General features: G+C 48.4%; 1 protein-coding gene across 1 annotated transcript in view; it reads right to left on the bottom strand.

Moving 5' to 3' along the window:
• The window catches only part of ilk (integrin-linked kinase), a 284,664-nt gene that overhangs the window by 132,054 nt on the left and 127,002 nt on the right, over positions 1–25,608 (bottom strand). Inside the window, exons 4-8 of the mRNA XM_072477562.1 lie at positions 24,426–24,521; positions 23,088–23,184; positions 19,563–19,646; positions 8,452–8,537; positions 6,716–6,825 (exon numbers count right to left, since the gene is read on the bottom strand). Coding sequence (XP_072333663.1) covers positions 6,716–6,825; positions 8,452–8,537; positions 19,563–19,646; positions 23,088–23,184; positions 24,426–24,521 — 473 coding nt within the window. The remainder of the gene's footprint in view (positions 1–6,715; positions 6,826–8,451; positions 8,538–19,562; positions 19,647–23,087; positions 23,185–24,425; positions 24,522–25,608) is intronic.

Here is a 25,608-nt window from a genome sequence, read left to right as displayed (position 1 = left end):
TCATCCCAAACCCCACACTGACCCCCAAACCCCACACCACGCTCACCCCCAAACCCCACCCCACACTCTCCCCCAAATCTCACCCCACGCTCACCCCCAAACCCCACCCCACGCTCACCCCCAAACCCCACCCCACGCTCACCCCCAAACCCCATGCCACACTGATCCCCAAACCCCACCCCACGCTCATCCCAAATCCCACCGCACACTCCTCTCTAAATCCCTTCCCACACTCACCCCCAAACCCCACCCCACGCTCACCCCCACATACCACCCCACGCTCATCCCAAACTCCACACCATGCTCACCCCAAACCCCACACCACGCTCACCCCCAAACCCCATGCCACACTGATCCCCAAACCCCACCCCACGCTCATCCCAAATCCCTTCCCACACTCACCCCCACATCCCACCCCACACTCACCCCCAAACCCCACCCCACACTCATACCAAACCCCACCCCACACTCATACCAAACCCCACACTCATCCCAAACCCCACACTCATCCCAAACCCCACACTCATCCCAAACCCCACACTCATCCCAAACCCCACACTCATCCCAAACCCCACACTCATCCCAAACCCCACACTCATCCCAAACCCCACACTCATCCCAAACCCCACACTCATCCCAAACCCCACACTCATCCCAAACCCCACACTCATCCCAAACCCCACACTCATCCCAAACCCCACACTCATCCCAAAGCCCACACTCATCCCAAAGCCCACACTCACCCCCAAAGCCCACACTCACCCCCAAAGCCCACACTCACCCCCAAAGCCCACACTCACCCCCAAAGCCCACACTCATCCCAAACCCCACACTCACCCCCAAACCCCACACTCACCCCCAAACCCCACACTCACCCCCAAACCCCACACTCACCCCCAAACCCCACACTCACCCCCAAACCCCACACTCACCCCCAAACCCCACACTCACCCCAAACCCCACACTCATCCCAAACCCCACACACCCCCAAACCCCACACTCACCCCCAAACCCCACACTCACCCCAAACCCCACACTCACACCAAACCCCACACTCACCCCAAACCCCACACTCACCCCAAACCCCACATTCACCCCAAACCCCACATTCACCCCAAACCCCACACTCATCCCAAACCCCACACTCATCCCAAACCCCACCCCACATTCACCCCAAACCCCACACTCATCCCAAACCCCACATTCATCCCAAACCCCACACTCATCCCAAACCCCACCCCACACTCATCCCAAACCCCACCCCACACTCACCCCAAACCCCACACTCACCCCAAACCCCACACTCATCCCAAACCCCACCCCACACTCACCCCAAACCCCACACTCACCCCAAACCCCACACTCACCCCAAACCCCACACTCACCCCCAAACGCATCCCCAAACCCCACCCCACACTCACCCCAAACCCCACACTCACCCCCAAACCCCACCCCACACTCACCCCAAACCCCACACTCACACCAAACCCCACACTCACCCCAAACCCCACCCCACACTCACCCCAAACCCCACACTCACCCCAAACCCCACACTCACCCCAAACCCCACACTCACCCCAAACCCCACACTCACCCCAAACCCCACACTCACCCCAAACCCCACACTCACCCCAAACCCCACACTCACCCCAAACCCCACACTCATCCCAAACCCCACACTGACCCCCAAACCCCACACCACGCTCACCCCCAAACCCCACCCCACACTCTCCCCCAAATCTCACCCCACGCTCACCCCCAAACCCCACCCCACGCTCACCCCCAAACCCCACCCCACGCTCACCCCCAAACCCCATGCCACACTGATCCCCAAACCCCACCCCACGCTCATCCCAAATCCCACCGCACACTCCTCTCTAAATCCCTTCCCACACTCACCCCCAAACCCCACCCCACGCTCACCCCCACATACCACCCCACGCTCATCCCAAACTCCACACCATGCTCACCCCAAACCCCACACCACGCTCACCCCCAAACCCCATGCCACACTGATCCCCAAACCCCACCCCACGCTCATCCCAAATCCCACCGCACACTCCTCTCTAAATCCCTTCCCACACTCACCCCCACATCCCACCCCACACTCACCCCCAAACCCCACCCCACACTCATACCAAACCCCACACTCATCCCAAACCCCACACTCATCCCAAACCCCACACTCATCCCAAACCCCACACTCATCCCAAACCCCACACTCATCCCAAACCCCACACTCATCCCAAACCCCACACTCATCCCAAACCCCACACTCATCCCAAACCCCACACTCATCCCAAACCCCACACTCATCCCAAACCCCACACTCATCCCAAACCCCACACTCACCCCCAAAGCCCACACTCACCCCCAAAGCCCACACTCACCCCCAAAGCCCACACTCATCCCAAAGCCCACACTCACCCCCAAACCCCACACTCACCCCCAAACCCCACACTCACCCCCAAACCCCACACTCACCCCCAAACCCCACACTCACCCCCAAACCCCACACACACCCCCAAACCCCACACTCACCCCCAAACCCCACACTCACCCCCAAACCCCACACTCACCCCAAACCCCACACTCACCCCAAACCCCACACTCACCCCAAACCCCACACTCACCCCAAACCCCACACTCATCCCAAACCCCACACTCACCCCAAACCCCTCACTCATCCCAAACCCCACACTCATCCCAAACCCCACCCCACACTCACCCCAAACTCACCCCAAACCCCACACTCATCCCAAACCCCACCCCACACTCACCCCAAACCCCACACTCACCCCAAACCCCACACTCACCCCAAACCCCACACTCACCCCAAACCCCACACTCACCCCAAACCCCACACCCACCCCAAACCCCACACCCACCCCAAACCCCACACTTACCCCAAACCCCACACTCACCCCAAACCCCACACTCACCCCAAACCCCACACTGACCCCCAAACCCCACCCCACGCTCACCCCCAAACCCCACCGCACGCTCACCCCCAAATCTCACCCCACGCTCACCCCCAAACCCCACCCCACGCTCACCCCCAAACCCCACCCCACGCTCACCCCCAAACCCCACCCCACACTGATCCCCAAACCCCACCCCACGCTCATCCCAAATCCCACAGCACACTCCTCTCTAAATCCCTTCCCACACTCACCCCCAAACCCCACCCCACGCTCACCCCCACATACCACCCCACGCTCATCCCAAACTCCACACCATGCTCACCCCAAACCACGCTCACCCCCAAACCCCACCACACTCACCCCAAACCCCACCCCACGCTCACCCCCAAACCCTACCCCACGCTCATCCCAAACCACACCCCACGCTCACCCCACAAATATATGAATAGGATGGGAATAGAAGGATACGGACCCAGGAAGTGTAGAAGATTGTAGTTTAGTCGGGCAGTATGGTCGGCACGGGCTTGGAGGGCCGAAGGGCCTGTTCCTGTGCTGTACATTTCTTTGTTCTTTGTTCTTTGTTTGTTCTAAACCCCACCCCACCCTCACCCCCAAACCCTACCCCACGCTCACCCCCACATCCCACCCCACGCTCATCCCAAACTCCACACCATGCTCACCCCAAACCCCACACCACGCTCACCCCCAAACCCCACCCCACTCACCCCAAACCCCACCCCACGCTCACCCCCAAACACCACCCCACGCTCATCACAAACCACACCCCACGCTCACCCACAAACCCCACCCCACCCTCACCCCCAAACCCTACCCCACGCTCACCCCTAAACCCCACCCCACACTCCCCCCCCCCAAACCCCACCCTCCCCCCCCAAACCCCACCCCACATTCATCCCAAACCCCTCCCCACACTCACCCCTAAACCCCACCCCACGCTCACCCCCAAACCCCGCCGCACACTCACCCCCAAACCCCACCCCATACACACCCGCAAACCCCACCCCACACCCCCAAACCCCACCCCACACTCACCCCCAAACCCCACCCCATGCTCACCCCCACATCCCACCCCACACTCACCCCCAAACCCCACCCCACACTCACCCCCAAACCCCACCCCACACTCATCCCAAACCCCACCCCACACTCATCCCAAACCCCACCCCACACTCATCCCAAACCCCACCCCACACCCATCCCAAACCACACCCACACTCATCCCCAAACCCCACCCCACACTCACCCCCAAACCCCACCCCACGCTCACCCCCAAATCTCACCCCACGCTCACCCCAAACCCCACCCCACGCTCACCCCCAAACCCCACCCCACGCTCACCCCCAAACCCCACCCCACACTCATCCCAAACCCCACCCCAAACCCCACCCCACACTCACCCCCAAACCCCACCCCACACTCACCCCCAAACCCCACCCCACACTCACCCCCAAACCCCACCCCACACTCATCTCTAAATCCCACCCCACGCTCACCCCAAACCCCACCCCACGCTCACCCCCAAACCCCACCCCACACTCATCCCAAACCCCACCAAATGCTCACCCCAAACCCCAACCCACACCCCCAAACCCCACCCCACACACCCCAAAACCCCACCCCACACACCCCAAAACCCCACCCCACACACCCCAAACCCCACCCAATGCTCACCCCCAAACCCCACGCCATCCCCCCCCAAACTCCACCCCACACTCACCCCCAAACCCCACCCCACGCTCACCCCCACCCCACACTCACCCCCAAACCCCACCCCACGCTCACCCAAACCCCACCCCACACTCACCCCCAAACCCCACCCCACGCTCACCCCAAACCCCACCCCACTCATATCCCAAACCCCACCCCACACTCATCCCAAACCCCACCACACGCTCACCCCCAAACCCCACCCCACACTCATCCCCAAAACCCATCCCACACTCACCCCCAAATCCCACCCCACGCACACCCCCAAACCCCACCCCACGCTCACCCCCAAACCCCACCGCACACTCACCCCCAAACCCCACCCCACGCTCACCCCCAAACCCCACCCCACGATCAACCCCAAACCCCACCCCACACTGATCCCCAAACCCCACCCCACACTGATCCCCAACCCCACCCCACACTGATCCCCAAACCCCACAACACACTCTTCCCAAACCCCACCGCACACTCCTCTCTAAATCCCTTCCCACACTCACCCCCAAACCCCACCCCCCACCCCAAACCCCACCCCACACACCCCAAAACCCCACCCCACACTCATCCCAAACCCCACCCAATGCTCACCCCCAAACCCCACCCCACACACACCCCCAAACCCCACCCCACACTCACCCCCAAACCCCACCCCATGCTCACCCCCTCCCCACCCTCACCCCCAAACACCACCCCACGCTCACCCCCAAACCCCACCCCACACTGATCCCCAAACCCCACACCACACTGATCCCCAAACCCCACCCCACACTCATCCCAAACCCCACCGCAGACTCCTCTCTAAATCCCTTCCCACACTCACCCCCAAACCACACCCCACACCCCCAAACCCCACCCCACACACCCCAAAACCCCACCCCACACTCATCCCAAACCCCACATCAATGCTCATCCCGAAACCCCACCCCACACACACCCCCAAACCCCACCTCACACTCACCCCCAAACCCCACCCCACGCTCACCCCCACCCCACACTCACCCCCAAACACCACTCCACGCTCACCCCAAACCCCACCCCACACCCATCCCAAACCCCACCCCACACTCATCCCAAACCCTACCCCACACTCATCCCCAAACCCCACCCCACACTCACGCCCAAACCCCACACTCACCCCAAACCCCACCCCACACTCATCCCAAACCCTACCCCACACTCATCCCCAAACCCCACCCCACGCTCACGCCCAAACCCCACCCCACGCTCACCCCAAACCCCACCCCACACTCATCCCAAACCCCACCCCACACTCATCCCAAACCACACCCCACGCTCACCCCCAAACCCCACCCCACGCTCACCCCCAAACCCCACCCCACACTCACCCCCAAACCCCACCCCACGCTCACCCCCAAACCCCACCCCACGCTCACCCCCAAACCTCACCCCACGCTCACCCCCAAACCCCACCCCACACTCATCCCAAACCCCACCCCAAACCCCACCCCACACTCGCCCCCAAACCCCACTCCACACTCACCCCCAAACCCCACCCCACGCTCACCCCCAAACCCCACCCCACGCTCACCCCCAAACCCCACCCCACGCTCATCCCAAATCCCACCGCACACTCCTCTCTAAATCCCTTCCCACGCTCACCCCCAAACCCCACCCCACGCTCATCCCCACATCCCACCCCACGCTCATCCCAAACTCCACACCATGCTCACCCCAAACCCCACACCACGCTCACCCCCAAACCCCACCCCACACTCACCCCCATACCCCACCCCACACTCACCCCAAACCCCACCCCATGCTCACCCCCAAACCCCACCCCACGCTCACCCCCAAACCCCACCCCACACTCATCCCAAACCCCACCCCACACTCACCCCAAACCCCACCCCCAAACCCCACCCCACACTCATCCCAAACCCCACCCCACACTCACCCCTATACCCCACCCCACGCTCATCCCCAAACCCCACCCCACACTCACCCCAAACCCCACCCCACACTCACCCCAAACCACACCCTCTTTCCCAAGCCACACCCACACACATTTCCTAAATCCCACCCCACACTCATACTGCACTCACCTGAGTTTCGGATACTCCTCGTTGAAGTCCCGGCTTTTCCGTGTGGACCAGTCACGCACTTTCAGGACTTTGATCACAATGTCATTCCCCTGCCACCTGCCTTTCCACAGCTACAAGCAAAGTAAAGACACCCTTGATGAACAAACCATGTCTCCCTCCTGTTTCACAGTGTGAATCTCCCTCTCTCCCTCCCAGCAGAGTTCGAGCAGCAATTCGGGATGGGAAATAAATTCTGGATTTTCCAGGAACACCGCAGAACTTGAATAAATTTTAAAAGTGACTTTTGAACCTAATTATTTAATGATTGTGGGACTGATTTTTTTACTAAGTTTCAGTGGGTTTCTTTGACCTGCCCATCACAGCGCTCTGCCCTGTGGGGATGTGTGTTGTTGCTGTTTCTTTCCCCACATCTAGTAGTGCACAAGGCCGACTTTCATCTGATGCCAGAGCAATTTTTACCCGAACAGGACGCTAGTCTGTTGCCAGAGGCTTAGAGCTTGAGGGTTGCCACTCCACGCCAGGCACAGCTGACCAGGAGTCAGTCCCGCTCTTACTGCCAGCCATTTGTGAGGTTTACAGGTTGATACAGGGCGGCACGGTGGCACAGTGGTTAGCACTGCTGCCTCACAGCGTCAGGGACTCAGGTTCGATTCCGGCTTGGGTCACTGTCTGTGCGGAGTCTGCACATCCTCCCCATGTGTGCATGGGTTTCCTCCGGGGGCTCCGGTTTCCTCCCACAGTCCAAAGATGTGCAGGTTAGGTGGATTGGCCATGATAAATTGTCCTTAGTGTCCAAAATTACCGTTAGTGTTGGGTGGGGTTACTGGGTAACGGGGATAGGGTGGAGGTGTGGGCCTTGAGTAGGGTGCTCTTTCCAAGAGCCGGTGCAGGCTCGATGGGCCGAATGGCCTCCTTCTGCACTAAATTCACCTAACCTGCACATCTTTGGACTGTGGGAGGAAACCGGAGCACCCGGAGGAAACCCACGCAGACAAGAGTCAACCACATTACGGTGGGTCTGTACCCAGGCTGGGTAAAGGGTGGGTCTGTAGCCAGACTGGGTAAAGGGTGGGTCTGTAGGCCAGGCTGGGTAAAGGCTGGGTCTGTAGCCAGGCTGGGTAAAGGGTGGGTCTGTAGCCAGGTTGGGTAACGGGTGGGTCTGTAGCGAGACTGGGTAAAGGGTGGGTCTGTAGCCACACTGGGTAAAGGGTGGGTCTGTAGGCCAGGCTGGGTAAAGGGTGGGTCTGTAGGCCAGGCTGGGTAAAGGGTGGGTCTGTAGGCCAGGCTGGGTAAAGGGTGGGTCTGTAGGCCAGGCTGGGTAAAGGGTGGGTCTGTAGGCCAGGCTGGGTAAAGGGTGGGTCTGTAGGCCAGGCTGGGTAAAGGGTGGGTCTGTAGGCCAGGTTGGGTAAAGACAGCAGATTTCTTTCCCTGAAGGAAATTAGTGAACCACATGGGTTTTAATTCAATCGACAATAGCTGTCATTGTCACCAATACTGAGACGAGCTTTCCACCAGACTGAGGTTGAACCCATGTCCCCAGAGTACTGGCCTGGATTACTGGATTCCCACTACCTCCGCTTCGTTTCTCACCAGCCAAAGTAAGTGGAGAGTGTTTTATAAAGAAATGGAGATGCTTTTGTTGAACCCTAACTTGGCTGCTGAATCAGACAGCTAGATTGAAACAGAAAATACTGGCCGTATATGTTGGCCATGGGGCAGGGAGCAGGTCAGGTTACCTCTCCAGAGTGGTTCTCATTGATTTTATGATTGAGGGTCAGTTGCTTGAAGTCGATGCCAGCGTGTTTGTTCAGTGTTCCATTTCCTGCACAAAATGCCAGACAGCAAGGAAGTTAATTCCAATCTCCACCCATTGCAGTCTCTAACTGTTAGAAACATAACAAATAGGAGCATGAGGAGGCCATTCGGCCCTTCGAGTCTGCTCTGCCATTCATTATGATCATGGCTGACCATTCAACTCAATAACCTAATCCTATATAATATCCTTCGATCCCCTTCACCCTAAGTGCTCTATCTAACTGCTTCTTGAAAACATGCAATGTTTTGGCCTCAACTACTTCCTGTGGTAATGAATTCCACAGACTCACCGCTCTCTGGGCGAAGAGATTTCTCCTTATATCTGTCTGAAATGGTTTACCCCGTAACCTCCGACTGTGACCCCTGGTTCTGGACACACCCACCATCGGGAACCTCCTTCCTGTATCTACCCTGTCCAGTCCTGTTAAAATGTTATAGGTTTCAACAAGATCCCGTACCAGCCTCCCCGAACAGGCGCCGGAATGTGGCGACTAGGGGCTTTTCACAGTAATTTCATTGAAGCCTACTCATGACAATAAGCGATTTTCATTTCATTTCAAGGTCCCCTCTCATTCTTCTGAATTCCAGCGAATAAAATCCTAACCGATTCAATCTCTCTTCATACGCTCATTCTGCCATCCCAGGAATCAGTCTGGTAAACCTTCGCTGCACTCCCTCTAAAGCAAAAACATCCTTCCTCAGATAAGACGACCAAAACTGCCCACAATATTCCTCACCAAGGCCCTGTATAATTGCAGCAAGACATCCCTGCTCCTGTACTCGAATCCTCTTGCAATGAAGGCCAACGTACCATTAGCCTTCTTTACCGCCTGCTGCACCTGCATGCTTACCTTCAGTGACTGGTGCACAAGGACACCCAGGTCTCGGTGCACATTCCCCTCTCCTGATTTTGCGAACAAAGTGGATAACCTCGCATTTATCCAAATTATACTGCATCAGCCATTCATTTGCCCACTCACTCAACTTGTCCGAATAGCACAACATCCCACTTCCCCATTACCCTGACCCGACATCAGATCACAGTCTCCAACCAAATCCCACAAAAGCTGATGACATCACAATACATCAAAGAACAGATAGATAGCAAGATCCAATGCTGAGGGTTTGATGCAGAGATATCTCCGGCTGTTGTCATCTCTCAGCTTTGACGAGATAATATTGCCACTGACTGTTCCAGTCCTCTGACCACAGTCCAAATCTATCAGGCTCTTGTTTCCCTCTCCCTCACTCTACACAAGGCAGAAGCCATCATTGTACAGGCCTCTATCAGGCTGGTACGTGTGAACGAGATTGACCATGTTCTCTACTCATCCAGCCATTCCATCGCACCCAAATTCTCCTTCACTCATCAATTCTGAATTACACTATGATCAATTCTGAATTACACGATGATCAATTCTGAATTACACGATGATCAATTCTGAATTACACCAAGATCAATTCTGAATTACAATCTGATCAATTTCATAGAATTTACAGCACAGAAGGAGGCCATTCGGCCCATCGAGTCTGCACCGGCTCTTGGAAAGAGCACCCTACCCAAGGTCAACACCTCCACCCTATCCCCATAACCCAGTAACCCCACCCAACACTAAGGGCAATTTTGGACACTAAGGGCAATTTATCATGGCCAATCCACCTAACCCGCACATCTTTGGACTGTGGGAGGAAACCGGAGCACCCGGAGGAAGCCTACGCAGACACGGGGAGGATGTGCAGACTCCGCACAGACAGTGACCCAAGCCGGAATCGAACCTGGGACCTTGGAGCTGTGAAGCAATTGTGCTATCCACAATGCTACCGTGCGGCCCAATAATAATGATGATAATCTTCTTTTGTCACAAGTATGAAGTTACTGTGAAAAACCCCTAGTCGCCAGAGTCCGCCCGCCGCCTGTTCGGGTAAGCTGGTACAGGAATTGAACCCGCGCTGCTGGGCTTGTTCTGCATTACAAACCAGCTGTCTAGCCAACTGAGCTAAACCAGCCCTATTAAATTCAGAATTACACCATGATCAATTCTGAATTACACTATGATCAATTCTGAATTACACTGTGATCAATTCTGAATTACAACATGATCAATTTTGAATTACAACATGATCAATTCTAAATTACACTATGATCAATTTTGAATTACACTATGATCAATTCTGAATTACACATGATCAATTCTGAATTACAACATGATCAATTTTGAATTACACCATGATCAATTCTGAATTACACTGATCAATTCTGAAATACAACATGATCAATTTTGAATTACACTAGGATCAATTCTGAATTACACTATGATCAATTTTGAATTACACCATGATCAATTCAGAATTACAACATGATCAATTCTGAATTACACTATGATCAATTCCGAATTACAGTGTGATCAATTCTGAATTACAACATGATCAATTCTGAATTACACCTTGATCAATTCTGAATTACACTATGATCAATTCTGAATTACACTAGGATCAATTCTGAATTCCACTGTGATCAATTCTGAATTACACTGTGATCAATTCTGAATTACGCTAGGATCAATTCTGAATTACACTGTGATCAATTCTGAATTACAACATGATCAATTCTGAATTATACCGTGATCAATTCTGAATTACACTAGGATCAATTCTGAATTACAACATGATCAATTCTGAATTACACTAGGATCAATTCTGAATTACACTAGGATCAATTCTGAATTACAACATGATCAATTCTGAATTACACTATGATCAATTCTGAATCACAACATGATCAATTCTGAATTACACCATGATCAATTCTGAATTACACTGTGATCAATTCTGAATTACAACATGATCAATTCTGAATTACACCATGATCAAGTCTGAATTACACCATGATCAATTCTGAATTACACCATGATCAATTCTGAATTACACTAGGATCAATTCTGAATTACACTGTGATCAATTCTGAATTACGCTAGGATCAATTCTGAATTACATTGTGATCAATTCTGAATTACGCTAGGATCAATTCTGAATTACACTGTGATCAATTCTGAATTACAACATGATCAATTCTGAATTACACCGTGATCAATTCTGAATTACACTGTGATCAATTCTGAATTACACCATGATCAATTCTGAATTACACCATGATCAATTCTGAATTACACTGTGATCAATTCTGAATTACACTGTGATCAATTTTTTTTTAAATAAAATATTTTATTGAAAATTTTTGGTCAACCAACACAGTACATTGTGCATCCTTTACACAATATTATAACAACACAAATAACAATTACATATTTTATAAACAGAAAATGAATAAATAATAAACAAAAATGAAAACTAGCCCTAATTGGCAACTGCCTTGTCACAAGTAACACTCTCCAAAAATATAATTTAACAGTCCAATATATAATTATCTGTAGCAACGACCTATACATATTATACCGTATATATTAACAACCCTGAGAGTCCTTCTGGTTCCTCCTCCGCCCCCCCCCCCCCCCTCCTCCCGACCCTGGGCTGCTGCTGCTGCCTTCTTTTTTCCATTCCATCCATCTTTCTGCGAGGTATTCGACGAACGGTTGCCACCGCCTGGTGAACCCTTGAGCCGATCCCCTTAGAACGAACTTAATCCGCTCTAGCTTTATAAACCCTGCCATGTCATTTATCCAGGTCTCCACCCCCGGGGGCTTGGCTTCTTTCCACATTAGCAATATCCTGCGCCGGGCTACTAGGGACGCAAAGGCCAAAACATCGGCCTCTCTCTCGCCTCCTGCACTCCCGGCTCTTGTGCAACCCCAAATATAGCCAACCCCCAGCTTGGTTCGAACCAGACCCCCACTACTTTTGAAAGCACCTTTGTCACCCCCATCCAAAACCCCTGTAGTGCCGGGCATGACCAAAACATATGGGTATGATTCGCTGGGCTTCTCGAGCACCTCGCACACCTATCCTCCACCCCAAAAAATTTACTGAGCCGTGCTCCAGTCATATGCGCCCTGTGTAATACCTTAAACTGAATCAGGCTTAGCCTGGCACACGAGGACGACGAGTTTACCCTGCTTAGGGCACTGCCCACAGCCCCTCCTCGATCTCCTCCCCCAGCTCTTCTTCCCATTTCCCTTTTAGTTCATCTACCATAGTCTCCCCTTCGTCCCTCATTTCCCTATATATATCTGACACCTTACCATCCCCCACCCATGTCTTTGAGATCACTCTGTCCTGCACCTCTTGTGTCGGGAGCTGCGGGAATTCCCTCACCTGTTGCCTCGCAAAAGCCCTCAGTTGCATCACTGTGATCAATTCTGAATTACACTAGGATCAATTCTGAATTACAACATGATCAATTCTGAATCACACTAGGATCAATTCTGAATTACACCAGGATCAATTCTGAATTACACCATGATCAATTCTGAATTACACCATGAACAATTCTGAATTACACTAGGATCAATTCTGAATTACACTGTGATCAATTCTGAATTACGCTAGGATCAATTCTGAATTACACTGTGATCAATTCTGAATTACAACATGATCAATTCTGAATTATACCGTGATCAATTCTGAATTACACTGTGATCAATTCTGAATTACACCATGATCAATTCTGAATTACACTAGGATCAATTCTGAATTACACTGTGATCAATTCAGAATTACGCTAGGATCAATTCTGAATTACACTGTGATCAATTCTGAATTACGCTAGGATCAATTCTGAATTACACCGTGATCAATTCTGAATTACACCATGAACAATTCTGAATTACACTAGGATCAATTCTGAATTACACTGTGATCAATTCTGAATTACGCTAGGATCAATTCTGAATTACACTGTGATCAATTCTGAATTACAACATGATCAATTCTGAATTATAGCGTGATCAATTCTGAATTACACTGTGATCAATTCTGAATTACACTGTGATCAATTCTGAATTACACTAGGATCAATTCTGAATTACACTGTGATCAATTCTGAATTACGCTAGGATCAATTCTGAATTACACTGTGATCAATTCTGAATTACACTAGGATCAATTCTGAATTACACTGTGATCAATTCTGAATTACGCTAGGATCAATTCTGAATTACGCTAGGATCAATTCTGAATTACACTGTGATCAATTCTGAATTACGCTAGGATCAATTCTGAATTACACTGTGATCAATTCTGAATTACAACATGATCAATTCTGAATTATACCGTGATCAATTCTGAATTACACTGTGATCAATTCTGAATTACACCATGATCAATTCTGAATTACACTAGGATCAATTCTAAATTACACTGTGATCAATTCTGAATTACGCTAGGATCAATTCTGAATTACACTGTGATCAATTCTGAATTACACCATGATCAATTCTGAATTACACTATGATCAATTCTGAATTACACTGTGATCAATTCTGAATTACACCATGATCAATTCTGAATTACACTGTGATCTATTCTGAATTACACCATGATCAATTCTGAATTACACTAGGATCAATTCTGAATTACACTGTGATCAATTCTGAATTACGCTAGGATCAATTCTGAATTACACTGTGATCAATTCTGAATTACGCCATGATCAATTCTGAATTACACCATGATCAATTCTGAATTACACTGTGATCAATTCTGAATTACACCATGATCAATTCTGAATTACACTGTGATCAATTCTGAATTACACTGTGATCAATTCTGAATTACACTAGGATCAATTCTGAATTACACTGTGATCAATTCTGAATTATACCGTGATCAATTCTGAATTACACTGTGATCAATTCTGAATTACACGGTGATCAATTCTGAATTACACTAGGATCAATTCTGAATTACACTAGGATCAATTCTGAATTACACTGTGATCAATTCTGAATTACACCATGATCAATTCTGAATTACACTATGATCAATTCTGAATTACGCGAGGATCAATTCTGAATTACACCATGATCAATTCTGAATTACACTATGATCAATTCTGAATTACACTAGGATCAATTCTGAATTACGCTCGGATCAATTCTGAATTACACTGTGATCAATTCTGAATTACACAAAGAACAAAGAACAAACAAAGAACAAAGAAATGTACAGCACAGGAACAGGCCCTTCGGCCCTCCAAGCCCGTGCCGACCATACTGCCCGACTAAACTACAATCTTCTACACTTCCTGGGTCCGTATCCTTCTATTCCCATCCTATTCATATATTTGTCAAGATGCCCCTTAAATGTCCCTATCGTCCCTGCTTCCACTACCTCCTCCGGTAGTGAGTTACAGGCACCCACTACCCTCTGCGTAAAAAACTTGCCTCGTACATCTACTCTAAACCTTGCACTCTCACCTTAAACCTATGCCCCCTAGTAATTGACCCCTCTACCCTGGGGAAAAGCCTCTGACTATCCACTCTGTCTATGCCCCTCATAATTTTGTATACCTCTATCAGGTCGCCCCTCAACCTCCTTCGTTCCAGTGAGAACAAACCGAGTTTATTCAATCGCTCCTCATAGCTTATGCCCTCCATACCAGGCAACATTCTGGTAAATCTCTTCTGCACCCTCTCTAAAGCCTCCACATCCTTCTGGTAGTGTGGCGACCAGAATTGAACACTATACTCCAAGTGTGGCCTAACTAAGGTTCTATACAGCAATCACCAAGGTTCTATACAGCAATACACCATGATCAATTCTGAATTACACCATGATCAATTCTGAATTACACGGTGATCAATTCTGAATTACACTAGGATCAATTCTGAATTACACTAGGATCAATTCTGAATTACACTGTGATCAATTCTGAATTACGCTAGGATCAATTCTGAATTACACTGTGATCAATTCTGAATTACACCATGATCAATTCTGAATTACGCCATGATCAATTCTGAATTACACCATGATCAATTCTGAATTACACTGTGATCAATTCTGAATTACGCTAGGATCAATTCTGAATTACACTAGGATCAATTCTGAATTACACTGTGATCAATTCTGAATTACGCTAGGATCAATTCTGAATTACACTGTGATCAATTCTGAATTACAACATGATCAATTCTGAATTATACCGTGATCAATTCTGAATTACACTGTGATCAATTCTGAATTACACCATGATCAATTCTGAATTACACTAGGATCAATTCTAAATTACACTGTGATCAATTCTGAATTACGCTAGGATCAATTCTGAATTACACTGTGATCAATTCTGAATTACACCATGATCAATTCTGAATTACACCATGATCAATTCTGAATTACACGGTGATCAATTCTGAATTACACTAGGATCAATTCTGAATTACACTAGGATCAATTCTGAATTACACCATGATCAATTCTGAATTACACTAGGATCAATTCTGAATTACACTGTGATCAATTCTGAATTACGCTAGGATCAATTCTGAATTACACTGTGATCAATTCTGAATTACACCATGATCAATTCTGAATTACACTATGATCAATTCTGAATTACACTAGGATCAATTCTGAATTACACTGTGATCAATTCTGAATTACAACATGATCAATTCTGAATTACACCATGATCAATTCTGAATTACACTGTGATCAATTCTGAATTACACCATGATCAATTCTGAATTACACTGTGATCAATTCTGAATTACACCATGATCAATTCTGAATTACACTAGGATCAATTCTAAATTACACTGTGATCAATTCTGAATTACGCTAGGATCAATTCTGAATTACACTGTGATCAATTCTGAATTACACCATGATCAATTCTGAATTACACTATGATCAATTCTGAATTACAACATGATCAATTCTGAAATACACCATGATCAATTCTGAATTACATGGTGATCAATTCTGAATTACACCATGATCAATTCTGAATTACGCTAGGATCAATTCTGAATTACACTGTGATCAATTCTGAATTACGCCATGATCAATTCTGAATTACACCATGATCAATTCTGAATTACACTGTGATCAATTCTGAATTACACTGTGATCAATTCTGAATTACACCATGATCAATTCTGAATTACATGGTGATCAATTCTGAATTACACTAGGATCAATTCTGAATTACACTAGGATCAATTCTGAATTACACTAGGATCAATTCTGAATTACACTGTGATCAATTCTGAATTACGCTAGGATCAATTCTGAATTACACTGTGATCAATTCTGAATTACACCATGATCAATTCTGAATTACACTATGATCAATTCTGAATTACACGAGGATCAATTCTGAATTACACTGTGATCAATTCTGAATTACACTGTGATCAATTCTGAATTACAACATGATCAATTCTGAAATACACCATGATCAATTCTGAATTACACTATGATCAATTCTGAATTACACCATGATCAATTCTGAATTACACTAGGATCAATTCTGAATTACACTGTGATCAATTCTGAATTACGCTCGGATCAATTCTGAATTACACTGTGATCAATTCTGAATTACGCCATGATCAATTCTGAATTACACCATGATCAGTTCTGAATTACACCATGATCAATTCTGAATTACAACATGATCAATTCTGAATTACACAATGATCAATTCTGAATTACACTAGGATCAATTCTGAATTACACCATGATCAAGTCTGAATTACACCATGATCAATTCTGAATTACTGTGATCAATTCTGAATTACACCATGATCAATTCTGAATTACACTAGGATCAGTTCTGAATTACACTGTGATCAATTCTGAATTACAACATGATCGATTCTGAATTAACAACAAAGAACAAAGAACAAAGAAATGTACAGCACAGGAACAGGCCCTTCGGCCCTCCAAGCCCGTGCCGACCATACTGCCCGACTAAACTACAATCTTCTACACTTCCTGGGTCCATATCCTTCTATTCCCATCCTATTCATATATTTGTCAAGATGCCCCTTAAATGTCCCTATCGTCCCTGCCTCCACTACCTCCTCCGGTAGTGAGTTCCAGGCACCCACTACCCTCTGCGTAAAAAACTTGCCTCGTACATCTACTCTAAACTTTGCCCCTCTCACCTTAAACCTATGCCCCCTAGTAATTGACCCCTTTACCCTGGGGAATTACACCATGATCAATTCTGAATTACACTGTGATCAATTCTGAATTCCAACATGATCAATTCTGAATTACACCATGATCAATTCTGAATTACAACATGATCAATTCTGAATTACACCAGGATCAATTCTGAATTACACTCGGATCAATTCTGAATTACACTGTGATCAATTCTGAATTACACCATGATCAATTTTGAATTACAACATGATCAATTCTGAATTACACTGTGATCAATTCTGAATTACAACATGATCAATTCTGAATTACACTAGGATCAATTCTGAATTACACTGTGATCAATTCTGAATTACGCTAGGATCAATTCTGAATTACACTGTGATCAATTCTGAATTACGCCATGATCAATTCTGAATTACACCATGATCAATTCTGAATTACACTGTGATCAATTCTGAATTACACCATGATCAATTCTGAATTACACTAGGATCAATTCTGAATTACACTGTGATCAATTCTGAATTACGCTAGGATCAATTCTGAATTACACTAGGATCAATTCTGAATTACACTGTGATCAATTCTGAATTACGCTAGGATCAATTCTGAATTACACTGTGATCAATTCTGAATTACACTGTGATCAATTCTGAATTACACTAGGATCAATTCTGAATTACACTGTGATCAATTCTGAATTATACCGTGATCAATTCTGAATTACACTGTGATCAATTCTGAATTACACGGTGATCAATTCTGAATTACACTAGGATCAATTCTGAATTACACTAGGATCAATTCTGAATTACACTGTGATCAATTCTGAATTACACCGTGATCAATTCTGAATTACACTATGATCAATTCTGAATTACGCGAGGATCAATTCTGAATTACTCCATGATCAATTCTGAATTACACTATGATCAATTCTGAATTACGCTAGGATCAATTCTGAATTACGCTCGGATCAATTCTGAATTACACTGTGATCAATTCTGAATTACACAAAGAACAAAGAACAAACAAAGAACAAAGAAATGTACAGCACAGGAACAGGCCCTTCGGCCCTCCAAGCCCGTGCCGACCATACTGCCCGACTAAACTACAATCTTCTACACTTCCTGGGTCCGTATCCTTCTATTCCCATCCTATTCATATATTTGTCAAGATGCCCCTTAAATGTCCCTATCGTCCCTGCTTCCACTACCTCCTCCGGTAGTGAGTTACAGGCACCCACTACCCTCTGCGTAAAAAACTTGCCTCGTACATCTACTCTAAACCTTGCACTCTCACCTTAAACCTATGCCCCCTAGTAATTGGCCCCTCTACCCTGGGGAAAAGCCTCTGACTATCCACTCTGTCTATGCCCCTCATAATTTTGTATACCTCTATCAGGTCGCCCCTCAACCTCCTTCGTTCCAGTGAGAACAAACCGAGTTTATTCAATCGCTCCTCATAGCTTATGCCCTCCATACCAGGCAACATTCTGGTAAATCTCTTCTGCACCCTCTCTAAAGCCTCCACATCCTTCTGGTAGTGTGGCGACCAGAATTGAACACTATACTCCAAGTGTGGCCTAACTAAGGTTCTATACAGCAATCACCAAGGTTCTATACAGCAATACACCATGATCAATTCTGAATTACACCATGATCAATTCTGAATTACTGTGATCAATTCTGAATTACACCATGATCAATTCTGAATTACACCATGATCAATTCTGAATTACAACATGATCAATTCTGAATTACAACATGATCAATTCTGAATTACACTAGGATCAATTCTGAATTACACTATGATCAATTCTGAATTACACCATGATCAATTCTGAATTACACCATGATCAATTCTGAATTACACTATGATCAATTCTGAATTACACTAGGATCAATTCTGAATTACATTCTGGTCAATTCTGAATAAAAGTTGGGGTTTGACTGACTGGGGCGAGTGCGTGTTGTTCCTTTCCAGAAGGTGTCCTTGTAGGGTACTTTCGTCAGACTCTGGCCAAGCTTCTCTGCACGTTCTGTGGGAGGAGATAAAGAGAGTTTACAATGAGAATAAAATAGAACAAAAGTACATGATCGATTGGAGAAGGAAACCAAAACGGGGGCATTTCTGAGAGAGTGAAGGAGCCTCTCATACTCAGTGCCATACACCGATCGCACAGCACTTCCCAAACCTGTGCCGCCACAGGCACTGGGCCAAGGCACGCACACCCAGCCAGGATGACAAAGCTCCATGTGGAATGGATCCCTGCCAGGTGTTATGGGCCAGGGTTTAGAGAACCCCAAAGTATATCATGGGATTCACCTGACCCACAACTTTTAACAGATTGTGGTATGGGGAGCACACGGCCCACTCTACAGGTGTGGCACAGCCGAAATGGGAAAGTATTTTTCAAAAGCAAAACAATGTTTATTCTATGAACTCAAGTTCACCTTTTTAAAACATACAGTGAACATCTTAGCAACCATTAATTCAAATACAACCCCCAAAGAATACAACACTAAGTAATCTGTAAGTTGTCCTTTTAACATCCAGAAGACTTAAAAACAAAACTTTTAAACCGAAGCACATCAGGTTAAAGTCACTACTGAAAACATTTATAATTCTGAATTCACCAAATGATCAAGAGATAGTCTTTTCATGGCAGAGAGAACAGCAGTACATCTGCTTGGTCTGGCTTCAGCTCCAACACTGAAAAGCAAACTAAAACACACCCTGCAGCCTACTCAAAAATGAAAGTAAAAAGCTGACAGACAGTCCAGCTCCACCCACTCTCTGACATCACTGCAGTAATAAACACCCATTTCTTAAAGGTACTCTCACATGACAGAGGTACCACTACACTCAGCCAGGCCAGGGCAGCACAGGGTACCACTGCACTCAGCCAGGCCTGGGCAGCACAAGTTACCACTGCACTCAGCCAGGCCTGGGCAGCACAGGGTACCACTGCACTCAGCCAGGCCTGGGCAGCACAAGGTACCACTGCACTCAGCCAGGCCTGGGCAGCACAGGGTACCACTGCACTCAGCCAGGCCTGGGCAGCACAGGGTACCTCTGCACTCAGCCAGGCCAGGGCAGCACAAGGTACCACTGCACTCAGCCAGGCCTGGGCAGCACAGGGTACCTCTGCACTCAGCCAGGCCTGGGCAGCACAGGGTACCACTGCACTCAGCCAGGCCTGGGCAGCACAGGGTACCACTGCACTCAGCCAGGCCTGGGCAGCACAGGGTACCTCTGCACTCAGCCAGGCCTGGGCAGCACAGGGTACCACTGCACTCAGCCAGGCCTGGGCAGCACAAGGTACCACTGCACTCAGCCAGGCCTGGGCAGCACAGGGTACCACTGCACTCAGCCAGGCCTGGGCAGCACAGGGTACCTCTGCACTCAGCCAGGCCAGGGCAGCACAAGGTACCACTGCACTCAGCCAGGCCTGGGCAGCACAGGGTACCTCTGCACTCAGCCAGGCCTGGGCAGCACAGGGTACCACTGCACTCAGCCAGGCCTGGGCAGCACAGGGTACCACTGCACTCAGCCAGGCCTGGGCAGCACAGGGTACCTCTGCACTCAGCCAGGCCTGGGCAGCACAGGGTACCACTGCACTCAGCCAGGCCTGGGCAGCACAGGGTACCACTGCACTCAGCCAGGCCTGGGCAGCACAAGTTACCACTGCACTCAGCCAGGCCTGGGCAGCACAGGGTACCTCTGCACTCAGCCAGGCCTGGGCAGCACAGGGTACCTCTGCACTCAGCCAGGCCTGGGCAGCACAGGGTACCTCTGCACTCAGCCAGGCCTGGGCAGCACAGGGTACCTCTGCACTCAGCCAGGCCTGGGCAGCACAGGGTACCTCTGCACTCAGCCAGGCCAGGGCAGCACAGGGTACCTCTGCACTCAGCCAGGCCTGGGCAGCACAGGGTACCTCTGCACTCAGCCAGGCCTGGGCAGCACAGGGTACCTCTGCACTCAGCCAGGCCTGGGCAGCACAGGGTACCTCTGCACTCAGCCAGGCCAGGGCAGCACAGGGTACCTCTGCACTCAGCCAGGCCTGGGCAGCACAAGTTACCACTGCACTCAGCCAGGCCTGGGCAGCACAGGGTACCTCTGCACTCAGCCAGGCCTGGGCAGCACAAGTTACCACTGCACTCAGCCAGGCCTGGGCAGCACAGGGTACCTCTGCACTCAGCCAGGCCTGGGCAGCACAGGGTACCTCTGCACTCAGCCAGGCCTGGGCAGCACAGGGTACCTCTGCACTCAGCCAGGCCTGGGCAGCACAGGGTACCTCTGCACTCAGCCAGGCCTGGGCAGCAGTCCCACTGTTGTAATATCTGCCCAGCAGTTAAAAGTGAGCAGACTCCATGATTTTAGTCCATTCCACAATGTCTCAGTTCTTTTTCATCAGCAGTTTCTTTTGATTAATCAATTCTCCTTATTGATGAGTTCATAACGTACAGGAAACGGTGCCAGAGGAGGAGATCATTCAGCCCCTCGAGCCTGATCCACTGTTTTATTAGATATGTACCTTAATTTCATCATAGATTCATAGAATTTACAGTGCAGAAGGAGGCCATTCAGCCCATCAAGTCTGCACCGGCTCTTGGAAAGAGCACCCTACCCAAGGTCCACCCCTCCACCCTATTCCCATAACCCAGCAACCCCACCCAATACTAAGGGCAATTTTGGACACTAAGAGCAATTTATCATGGCCAATCCACCTAACCTGCACATCTTTGGACTGTGGGAGGAAACCGGAGCACCCGGAGAAAACCCACGCAGACACGGGGAGGATGTGCAGACTCCGCACAGACAGTGACCCAAGCCGGGAATCGAACCTGGGACGCTGGAGCTGTGAAGCAATTGTGCTAACCACTGTGCTATCATGCTGACCTCACCCACTAATCTACTAACCTTTCCTTTCCCCTTGAAACCCTTACCCAATAAAACTCTGCTGATTGGTGTCCCAATTTCAGTTGACTCAGAAGCCCTGCCTCTTGAAGGAAGCAGCCCAGATTTCCGCTCCTCTTTGTGTGAAATGCTTCCTAACATCACCCATAGGGATGGGCAAAAAATGCTGGTCCAGGCAGAGCCGCCCACATCCCAAGGAAGATTATAAAAACATGAAGGTCAGATGTGCTTGAGCCAAGAAGGGCAAATGGGGTTAAGATACAGATGGATCACAGTCTGCCTAATCACCCGAAGAACCAAATGTCCATTCTGATCGACATTAACCAGTATCAATGGTACTGTTGCCACTACTATCCTGATAATTCAATTTCCCTTTGTTATCTGTCACAGTTGGCGGACTCTGGCCACTATTTGGTTCTATGGAGTGAGTTTCTCATGTCTCTATCTGTGTCACTCGGAGAGTGTGTATATACAGACACGTATGCAGCAAAGTCACAGGCAATTTGAGTTTTATCTGAACTTCCAACATCTGATGAGTTGGATATAACAGCATACATACCCTTCAGTATCTCCCGCAAGTGGACCTTTCCCTTGTCCAATGGAGTCTCTCCGTACTTACTGCAGATGCTGACGAGGGCTCCATTCAGCACCAGATCCTGAAAGGGAAGAGATACCAGATGTATCACAAGTGGGTGTCCTGTCACACAGATCTCAGTGCAGTATGGGACTATGTTGGAGCTACACCCCACTGTAATGGCAGCTGTCTCCACATTATCACTGGGACACACGAAACATGGCACTTCCCATTTTCACTGGTTACATTGGCATTTTCAATGTTAAATGTGGATCTAAGGCCAAAAGACCACAACAAGAAATTAAGTTTTGTCAAAAGAAGATAGACATAAACCATTGCTTACAGGGGAAATTAGAGATACTATTAGATCTAAGAAAGAGGTATACAAATTGGCCAAAAAAAACAACAGGTCTGAGGATTGGGAGCAGTTTAGAATACAGCAAAAGTGGACTGATTAAGAAGGGGAAACAGAGGACGCGAGTAAGCAAGCAGGGAACATAAAAACTGTCTGTAAAAGTTTCTGTAGGTACATGAAGATTCCCTTACAGTCAGAAACACGGCATGGTGGCACTAGGACACCCAGGTCCCTTTGTTCATCAACATTTCCCAATCTATCACCACTTAAATAATAATCTGCCATTATTTCTCCGTCTAAGGTAGATAACTTTACATTTACAAGTTACACTGCATCTGCCGTGTCATCGTCCTCACCATTCATATTCCCACCAAGTTTTGTGACAACAGCAAACTGGGAAATATTGCTTTTAGTTCCCTTGTCCAAATCATTGATGTATATTCGGAATAGTTGCGGCCCAAACACTGATCCCTGTGGGACCCCATTAGTTACTGCCTGCCACTCTGAAAAAGACCCATTTATTCCCACCCTTTGTTTCCTGTCTGCTAATCAATTCTCAGTCCATGGCAATATATTACCCCAATCCCATGCGCTTTAATTTCACACACTAACCTCTGACGTGGGACTTTATCAAAAGCTTTCTGAAAATCCAAATACACCATTCACTGGTTCTCCCTTATCTATTCTAATCACACCCTCGGAAAGCTCTTGTAGGTTTGTCAAATGCGATTTCCCTTTCAGAAACCCATGTTGAATTTGTCTAATCCCGTAGATATTTTCAAAGTGTCCTATTATCACATCCTTTACAATAAACTCCAGCATTTTCCCTGCTGCTGATGTTATGTTAACCGGTGGGAGCAGGTTTGAGGGCTGATTGGTCCACTCCTGCTGTTAATTTGTATGTTCACTGTGCACAATGTGACCTCAGGCATGTCAGACACCATGTTCAGTGTTGTAGAAACTCTTACCTCAGCCACCTCGTCATGACCCCAGAAGCAGGCGTAGTGCAGTGGTGTGTTTCCGTGTTCATTCACAGCGCTGACATCTGCTTTACACTGGATAAGCTGCAGAGAGAAACACAGACAGTGAGCCATTCAGTCGCTGAACAGCACGAGGGCAAGATGTAATGACCAAAGTGAAAGAATGCACCATCAACAGTTAACACGAATGGCTCCCCCTGCTCGTCCATCGATTCCCTCGGGTTTCCCTGCGTCAGCCTCAGCAACAGGCACGAGCAGGACAATGAACCAGGGAAACCATAAAAGGCAAAAGCAATCTTCCCTTCACACAAGAATGCAGATACAAACACCATCATGCAAACACGCACACAAACGTACACACATGTAAACATGTGTACAGCACCAACTCAAGAATGACCAGACGCCGTTCAGGAGTGGGAACCCAGCTGATTTGTATCCTTCCCTTTAACCTGGGAACACTGAGCCCAATTGTAACACCTTCAATCACCCTTCTTGCTGAAACCTGCGAGCTCATCACCATCTATCCTGTCCTGCTGGACAAAGGACCAATCTCCACGACAGGCTCAGCAGGGAAGGGGTGGGAGGGGAGGGGATGGGGGAAATGGGAGCAGAAGGGGAAGAGGTGATGGGGAAACTGAGAAGTGAGGAGAGGATAGGAGAGATTGTGGAATGGGAATGGCAGGGAGGGGGTGGGTAGAGAATGGGGAGGGAGGTCTCAAACCACACTGCATCGAATCCTTCAATAACCCCTGTCTCATCAACTAGACTACCAGAGGGTGAGAATGTATTTTAAATTCAAGGTTGCAACACTCTCCAAAGATGTGCAGGTTAGGTGGATTGCCCATGCTAAATTGGCCCTTAGTGTCCAAAATGTTAAGTGGGGATAGGGTGGGCCTATGTAGGATGCTCTTCAGAGGGTCGGTGCAGACTTGATGGGCCAAATGGCCTCTTTCTGCACTGTAGTGATTCTATAACTCTCCCATTTAGAAGAAATAATAAACCGCAACATAAAAACTTTTGATGCAAAACTTTTTTTTTTTAAAATTTAGAGTACCCAATTATTCTTATTCCAATTAAGGGGCAATTTAATGTGGCCAATCCACCTACCCTGCACATCTTTGGGTTGTGGGGCTCAGAGCCACGTAGACACAGGGAGAATGTGCAAACTCCA

Source organism: Scyliorhinus torazame, chromosome 15, assembly GCF_047496885.1.
Source record: "Scyliorhinus torazame isolate Kashiwa2021f chromosome 15, sScyTor2.1, whole genome shotgun sequence".
In the NCBI taxonomy this organism is placed as follows: Eukaryota; Metazoa; Chordata; class Chondrichthyes; order Carcharhiniformes; family Scyliorhinidae; genus Scyliorhinus; species Scyliorhinus torazame.
The sequence above is the reverse complement of the archived record's forward strand: the minus strand, read 5'-3'. Positions and strand labels throughout refer to the sequence as shown.